We start from the raw sequence: 8854 nt of genomic DNA on the forward strand, positions 1-8854 counted from the left end.
CACACACACACACACACACACACACACACACACACACACACACACACACACACCTGATTAGCATTGTTCTTATAATCCTTCTCTATTACGCCTTGAGTAAAAAATTCTTTTAAGTTTAAAAATATTTAAATTTTAGAATCATAGATTTATAGAAAAGAGTACCGATGTATGATTAAAAGTTTGTCACAGTAGTGAGAAAGAAACATGAGCATATTGCTATTAACTAAACCTTATACTCATTTGGATTTACGTTATTTTTCTATAGTTACCTTTCCAGGGGTCAATCTAGGAAACTACATTGCATTTATTCGCCATGTCTCCCTCGTCATCTCTGTGACAGTCCTAAGGACTTGTGGCCATATTTCCTGCAAATAGGCCTCAATCTGTTTGTGTCCAATAGCTTTCTCATGTTTGACCAGGATTATAGATTTCAAGCAACATTACCCCAAAGTAAAGTGCTCTTTTTACCATATTCTGTCAAGTGTGTCAGCCATGGCTGATGTTAACTTTCCATCACATGACTAGGTAGTATTTCTTAGCCCTCTCTACTATCAAATTACTGCTTTTCCTTTGGGCAGTGAGTTAAGTTGACTAGTCTACCCTCAAGTGAAGAAATGCTGAAATTAAGTTCCACCTGCCAGAGATCCTAGGAGAGGTATACAATATAACCATTATGTTTGCTATAGAAGCATTAAGCACAATTAATTGAGCTACTGTCACCATCCAAGAATGCTTTCTGGTACCTTTAAGACAAAGGAAGTTCTTACAAAGAAATTGTTAAGTTTGAATTAAAGGACTTGTACTTGCTAGACAAGCACTTTATCATTGAGATATGCCTCCAGCCCTTTTTGTTTTTATTTTCTGATAAGGTCTCCAGCTTACTGCCTGGGCTTGCCTCAGACTTTCAGTCCTTTTATCTATGCCTCCTGCATAGCTTAGATTACAGTCATATGACACCTCATCCGGCATGTTTGTTGAGATTAGGTCTCACTAACTTTTTTTTTTTGGTCAGTCCTGGGGCTTGAACTCTGGGCTTGGGTGCTATCCCTGCACTCTTCAGCTCAAGGTGAGTGCTCTACCACTTGAGCTACAATACCACTTCTGGTCTTCTAGTGGTTTATTGGAGATAAGAGTCTCACAGACTTTACTGCCCCAGCTGGCTTTGAACTGCGATCCTCAGATCTCAGCCTCCTGAATAGCTAGGATTACAGGCATCTCACTTTTTGCCTGGGCTGGCCTTTAAATGTGATCATTTCAAACTCCATGTCCCAAATAATTGAGATTGTAAATCATGAGCCACTGCACCCTGCTCACCCTGTAGAAAGATTTTTTTCTTCACTGTTTAGAAGAGAGATTCAGCCAAAAGTAAAATTACCAGTTAACTTCATACTTTATGTAAAGATATTTTATAAAATCTGTCTGTAAAATATTGGCTAAAGTGAGATTTGTAGATAACTTATAGATTTTATTTTATGAGTAATTAACTATACAGTCTTACTTCTATGTGTATATAAAGACTTTTCTGAGTTCTTCTGACTTGAAAACAACTTTTCTAGAAGCTAGAAAGCCTTTATATAATAATGTACTCTATTTGTCACAGGGAAGAACTGTTACCATCAAGCTGAAAAATGTGAATTTTGAAGTAAAAACCCGTGCAATTACGGTTTCATCTATTGTGTCTACTGCAGAGGAAATATTTGCCATTGCTAAAGAATTGCTGAGAACAGAGATTAATGCTGAATGTCCATATCCCTTGAGATTAAGACTTATGGGTATGACGGGGTATTTTCTTCTTGTTCTTTTTCCTTAACTCTTTTAGATTCCCCCACCCTCGCCTTTCCCCTTGCCAAAAAAAAAAAATCTTTGGAAATAATCTTATCCCACATTATTCATTCATTCATTCATTTGTTTTATTTTATGGTACTAGAGATTGAATTCAGGGTCTTGGACTTGCTAGACAAGTGCTTTATCACTGAAGCCATGCCCCCGGTCCACCTCCATTTTCTGTCTTAAAGTTGTTTAGGAAGTTGTTATTGTGCTGCTACCATTTACCTTAATTCCTGAACTATTTTAGATTCAGTCCATACTAATTAAAACCGTTCTTATTGTAGCTGAATCTTGGGGCAAGATATGTTTCAAAATTCAAGACTTTGCAGATATTAGCTGACAAAAATCAGTGCACATTAACTATGTTATATAATATTCCCTTGGGAATCTGGAAACGTTAATATTTCTGTAGCAAACAAATTATTCACAGACTGTGAAGACACTGACCCCACATTAATTTAGTTATCATTTATTACATGTTGCTACAGTTTTCAGAAATTTAGGGGTGACAGAATTACAGATAAAAGGATTGGGAAACTATAGAAACACATTAACAGCCCAGAACAGAATGTAGGAGAGAATGTATACAGATAAGCACTCCAAATGCCCACCTTACTGATAAGACTTGGCAGTTTCCAAAGATAGCACATCTTGAAAGCAATTGGATCAAGTTTGTTAAAGGAGCCACAGAGCAACTGTTTATAACAGCTTTATTTATAATTGGGGAACTTTGTTACAACCAAGAAGCTGTCCTTCAATGAATAAATAAATAAACTATGGTATATCTAGATGTGGGATAATTTTTCCCAGATAAGTAAGCCATGAAAAGACTTGGAGGAAACTTAAATGCATAGTGTCAAGTAGAAGAACCCAGTATGAAAGGATGCATACAGTATGACTTGCATAATATGTCATCTGGGAAAGACAAAACCATGGAGACCATAAAAAGGAAGTAGTTGTCCAGGGCCAGGGAGGGATAAATCTGCATAAATTTGACTAGTCAGAGCACACGATTTTTAAGGCAGTAAAACTCTTCCTTATGATTCTATAATGGTAAAAATAAATATCATTATAAATTTGGCTAAGCCCAAAGGAAGTACACTACCACCAGGAATATATGTAAAACACTGTCAATGTAGACTCCTCAGCTTAACAAATGTACCTTCTGGTGCAAGATGTTGCTAGAACAAGAGGTGACAGAAAATGGAGTCAGAGCAAAATCTTCCAAGAGAAGAAGAGCTAAAGAATCTGTATAGCTCAATTCAGTTATGGACTCTGATTTACTGATACTATATCTCAGACACTCATTGCAAGTCCTATAGAATCGTGCCAACTCTGACAAATTGTTCCTACTTAATGATATCTAGTTTGTTTTTTGGTTTTTTTGTTTTGCCAATTCTGGGGCTTGAACTCAGGACCTGGGCACTGTCCCTGAGCCTCTCTGCTCAAGGCTAGCACTCTACCACTTGAGCCCAGCACCACTTGGGGCTTTTTCTGTTGTGTGGTACTGAGGAATCAAACCCAGGGCTTCATGCATGGTAGGCAAGCAATCTACCACTGAGCCACATTCCCAGTCTTGATACCTAGTTTTTATAAAGGGAAGTTAACCCCTATTTTAATTATACCAGTGCACCCAGTATTGGCAACTACTGTGGTAGTAATGAGAGGATGTGAATATGTACATACATGCAGATTTGAAAAGACCTAGAATTTCTATTTCAGGCATTTATCCCAGGGAAAAGTAGACGAATGATGCACATATTGAGCATTATTTATAATAATAATATAAATTTTTATATTCACTCATACTATTACATAAAGTTATATCACATGTCTGGTAGAAAACTAAGTAGCTGAAAAAAGTTACATTATATTTCAATCCAACATGGGAATTTTTCATATACATATTTTTTAGCCAGCAAGGGCTGGGAATGTGGCTTAGTGGTAGAGTGCTTGCCTAACATGCATGAAGCCCTGGGTTTGATTCCTCAGTACCACATAAACAGAAAAAGCCAGAAGTGGTGATGTGGCTCTAGCGGTAGAGTGCTAACCTTGAGCAAAAGAAGATCAGGGACAGTGCCCAGGCCCTGAGTTCATGCCCCAGGACTGGCACAAAAAAAAAACACCAAAAAACAAAAACGAAGTTTCCGAAAAGTATGAATATTTTAAGTATATTTTGTAAATATATGGGAATCATTAATAATCATTACCTCTAAAGAATAGGAGTTAGGTCCTAAGTTTGTATAAGGATTGTTTATGTATTTCACAATGGACATTTTAACTATATGTACTATACCTAATTTATTAAAAATAATTATATGAGAAATAGTGTATTTTTAAAAAGAAAATATTAGACTGGGAAGGTAGCTTCAGTGGTAAAGTATATGCTAGTGTATGGAAGGCTGTGGATTCAGTCTTCAGCGCTGAAAAGTGTAAGAGTGAATGTGTGTGTGTGTGTGTGTGTTCTGAACTTATTCTCTCCAGCTTGCCTTTGTATATATGTCACAAAAGCATTATATAAAGTTATTATACATTAAGAGTCAATTGACTTTATAGAATTTGGAATTGATTAATTGTGATTTATTTAATTTAGGTGTTCGTATATCTAGTTTTTCCAGTGAAGAAGACAAGAAGCACCAACAAAGGAGCATCATTGGCTTCTTACAGCCTGGAAACCAAGCTCTGTTAGCCACTGCATGCGAGCTAGATAAAACTGACAAAGATCAGTTTGCAAAACCTCTAGAAATGTGTCATAAAAAGAGTTTCTTTGATAAAAAAAGATCAGAACGGATGTGGAACCATCAACAAAAATCTAAATGTGAAACTGTGGATAGACAAAGTTCTCAGCTATCACAGCCATTCCAAGTTTTAAAGAAGATGATTGAAAATGTAGAAACATCAGAGAATTGTCAAGTATTTACTTGCCCCATTTGCTTTAAGGAACAAGGGCACATCAGTCTGGAAGCCTTTAATAAACACATGGATGCATGTCTTGATGGCCATTCAAGCAGTGAGAACTCTAAAATGTTCTCATATCCACATGCTTCCTCCACTGCCATGAATCAGAAAGAAAGTATACCTCATTCTTTTTCACTTTGTGAGAAACAAAATTATGAAACCCATGAGAAAAATCTAGAAATGACTTCAGTACATTGTGTAGATTCAGTAGAGACTAAAAGTAATTCACCAAAAGCAGAAAATTCAGACATTTCAAGGGTTAAGTTTAGCAAGAAAGAATGTCCCAATCTTCCAAACAAGTCACCTATTACAATTTCATTGGAAAATGGAAGTGGGCAAGAATCTCTTCAGTCTTCTATCAGTGAAATGACAAGCCAGGCTCTAGTTTGTCCAGTGTGTAACCTTGAACAAAAGACTTCAGATCTTACCCAGTTCAATGAGCATGTGGATATTTGCTTAAATAAAGATATTATCCAAGAACTGAGAAATAATGAATTTAAGCCAGTTAACCAACCCAAAGAAAGCTCCAGAAGTTCAGGTGAGTTTGGTGTCATTAAGAAGAGCATGGTTTTCTAGGAATACATCTTAGCAAAATTAAGGAGATTGTTAATCTGAAAGAATTACTGGAAAAAGGTGGTTTGTTTATTCTGACATTTAGGAAAATATTCATCACTTTCCCATAGTTTACAATTAAATCAACAACTTTTAAAGTTATGGAAAATCTAGGTTGGGCTTGATTGAATGTAGAATAAACTAAAAAAAATTAAGGTTTGTGGCTGGGAAGTTGGCTCAGTGGTATAAAGTGCTTGCCTCACATGCATGAGTCCCTGGGTTCAATTCCTCAGCACCACATAAGCATAAAAAGCTGGAAGTTGTGCTGTGGCTCAAGTGGTAAGGTGCTAGCTTTGAGCTGAAGAACTGTGGGACAGTGCTCAGGCCCACAGTTCAGGCCCCATGACCAACAAAAATAAATAAAATAAAAATTTAAGGTTTGGAGTAATCTAATTTAAAGAGGAGTTTCTTCAGAGAAGACTGGTCAGGATTCACAAATTAAATATACTTACAGACAAGAAGTGATGGATGAATGTATTTATTACTTATTTGCCATATTAGAGACTGAACTCAGGGTGCTTGACTTGAGCCACAATAGACCTTTTGGCTTTTTAGGTGGTTTTTCAGATAGCATCTTGTACTGTTTGCCCAGGCAGGCCTCAAACTATAATATACCTATATATACCTCTTGTATGGCATACCCCACCATATCTGGTTTATTTCTTGAAATCAGGTCTTGCCAATATTGGGTCCAGGCTAACCTTAAACCATGATCCTCTCAATTTCTACTTCCCAAGTAGTCATGATTGTCATCATGACTATTGCACTTATACAGGAAGCTTTTGTTCTAAGCTTTTTTGTATTACCAACTACCAAATCAAATTCCAAAACCAAAATGAAATGAAATGCTAGTAAAACTAGTAAATTATAAAGTAGTTGTGCTATAAAGTTAGTTTCTGCATTGTGTAATGTAGCTTTATAGTACCAAGGAAGTTTGGGGTATGTTAGCAAGTTTTATCTTTTGAATATTTATAAGTGTTTAAAAGGCATTGTGGCTCATACCTTTAATTCTATCAATTCAGGAGACTGAGAACTAAAGAATACAATTCTAAATCAGCCTGGGAAAGACAAATCAGAGAGATTTTTATTTCCAGTTAACCAGTAAAAAGCTGAAATTGGAAGCATTACCCAACCTTAAGCCAAAAAGAATAAGCAAGTGCTGGAGACTCTGACTTCAATCCCTAGTACTGGTATCAAAAAAAAAAATCTCAGTTGTTTCATGTAGTTCATTTTAGAATTTCTTTTCTTCCCTGTAAAGGTACCTCCAGCAAAGTACAGAAGACTGAAGCAAAAACAAAAAGGTATGATACTATGAGCTTTAATAGAGCTATCCAGGAAACTGGCATTATTTTTGTATTCTAACTTTTAGGAGATATTTAGTTGTATTTTATAAATCAGATGACATTTTAAAAGCCAGATGTTTCCAATTTTTTTAATGTTCTTCAATTGATGATATCTTCTTTTTCATTCCAGGCCAGGACTGATGACAAAGTACTCAGCATCAAAGAAAACAAAACCCAACAATCCCAGACACACCCTTGATGTGTTTTTTAAATGAGCGTTGAATATTTTATCAATAATTTTAATCAATTTTTAATCAGTTTTATAATCAATGAACTAATTCTCATTTTAAATGTACACATTCATTTGGTGAGGGCAAGTACAGTAATTCCTCCCTAAGTAGTAGTTCCTTTTCTAAGAATTTGAGATGTATACGGATTTACTTCTTTATGCCTTTTTTGTAATGAGAATTCCATTTCATTGTGAGTTGGAAATGAAACATGTTAGAGATCATTTTTAAATGAAAAGTGAAGGCTGGAGTGGTGCCCAATGGTACAAGGTCCTGGGTTCAATCACTAGCAATGAAAAAAGAGAAGAAAGAGAAATGGGATCAGAAAATGCTTTTTAAATTATTTTGTAATTGAATTTATAATGAATATAAAAGCATAATTCATAAGAACTCTCAGAGTTTTACACATTTTAGCATCTACTTTACTATTATTTTTAGCACTTAACTACTTGGTTTACATTGGACTGCTGCTATAGTTAGTTTTGTATCTTTAGATATTCTGTGAGCTTCATAATTAAAATCTATCCTAAGTTCTGGGAGGAACGTTAGTTTGACAGAAATAGCATGAGAGTTTTAATTACCTCAGGAAAATGATGTCCCATTATTATCTGTGTTAAAAGGATTTTTACTCAAAATCTTGGTTTTGTGTTTTTTTTTTCATTGAAAATTCCTCTATCTTATAAATAAGCACTTTAAAAAGCAGTCTAAGCTGGGGGCTAAGGGCTCATGCTTGTAATCCTAGCTACTCAGAAGGCTGAGATCTGAAGATAGCTGTTCTAAGCCAGCCCAGGAAAAAAAGTCTGTTAGACTTATCTTCAATTAACCAGCAAAAAGCTGGAAGTAGAGCTATGGTTCAAATGGTAGAGCAGATATCTTGAGCAAAAAAGCCAATCAAGAGCATGAGTCCCTGAGTTCAAGCCTCAGTACAGGTACAAAAAGAAGAAAAAAATAGTTCAAGATTCAAAGTACATTTTTAATGGACTTTGTAAAGTAACTTTTTAAATGATACTTTCTATACATATGTAAAAAATATAAATAAATAAATTGTATAATCACTTTATTTTTGTTCTAATATCCAAGAGAAAATGTGCAACTCAAAAGATTAAAAGAGGGCTGGCATGTAGCTCAGTGGCAAAGGACTTGCTTAGCAAGTATATCCTGGGTTCGATCCCCAGTACCAAAAAAGAAAAAGACAAAAAAAAATTTTAAGATTAATGAATATTTGAATATCTTATTCTCATTCTCTTAGTTATGTCTCTGTGGCAATCATACTAATGTCTGGGAAAGAAGAAAGCTGAATTAAGTTATGTAACTACTTTGAGCCATACTATCAACACAAATTCTTATCAAAATCTTTAAGAAACTGAATTTTTTAATATTTTTATTTTCTATTCCTATTTTTCATATTTTAGCTCATTATGTACATATACGAAGAAATAATATTTGAGGGATAGCTTCATTAGGACCTTGCAAAGCCCTAGCCAAAGTGGGTGACTTAACTTTTAATTACTAGCTTGAGGCTGGGAATGCAGTTTAGTGGTAGAATGCTTGCCTAACATGCATGAAGCCCCAGGTTTGATTCCTAAGTACCACATAAACAGAAAAAGCTGGAAGTGGTGCTGTGGCTCAAGTGATAGAGTGCTAGCCTTGAGCAAAAGAAGATCAGGGACAGTGTCCAGGCCCTGAATTCAAGCCCCAGGACTGGCAAAAAAAAAAAAAAAGCAAACTTTTAATTACTAGCTTGTTTAAAATTAGGCTTACCACTTTTTAGCATACTTAGTCTCATGGCTAATTTATTATAGCTAATAGCAAACAAAGTTCTGTCATTATAGTTCTTGATTATATGGTTTTCTATGTAAATTATGCATAAAATTAAATTCTGTGAAA

At 35.3% G+C, this 8854-nt stretch overlaps 1 protein-coding gene across 2 annotated transcripts in view; it reads left to right on the forward strand.

Annotated features, from left to right (window-relative positions):
* The window catches only part of Polk (polymerase (DNA directed) kappa), a 52439-nt gene extending 44693 nt beyond the window's left edge, over window positions 1-7746 (forward strand). For both annotated transcript variants that reach the window (XM_013025303.1, XM_013025304.1), the window contains exons 12-15: window positions 1601-1772; window positions 4421-5323; window positions 6656-6698; window positions 6871-7746. In XM_013025303.1, the coding sequence (XP_012880757.1) occupies window positions 1601-1772; window positions 4421-5323; window positions 6656-6698; window positions 6871-6955 (1203 nt within the window). In that variant the 3' untranslated portion in view covers window positions 6956-7746. The remainder of the gene's footprint in view (window positions 1-1600; window positions 1773-4420; window positions 5324-6655; window positions 6699-6870) is intronic.
* The last annotated feature ends 1108 nt before the right edge of the window (window positions 7747-8854 follow it).

This window comes from Dipodomys ordii, unplaced genomic scaffold (assembly GCF_000151885.1).
Source record: "Dipodomys ordii isolate 6190 unplaced genomic scaffold, Dord_2.0 Scaffold83, whole genome shotgun sequence".
Classification (NCBI taxonomy): Eukaryota; Metazoa; Chordata; class Mammalia; order Rodentia; family Heteromyidae; genus Dipodomys; species Dipodomys ordii.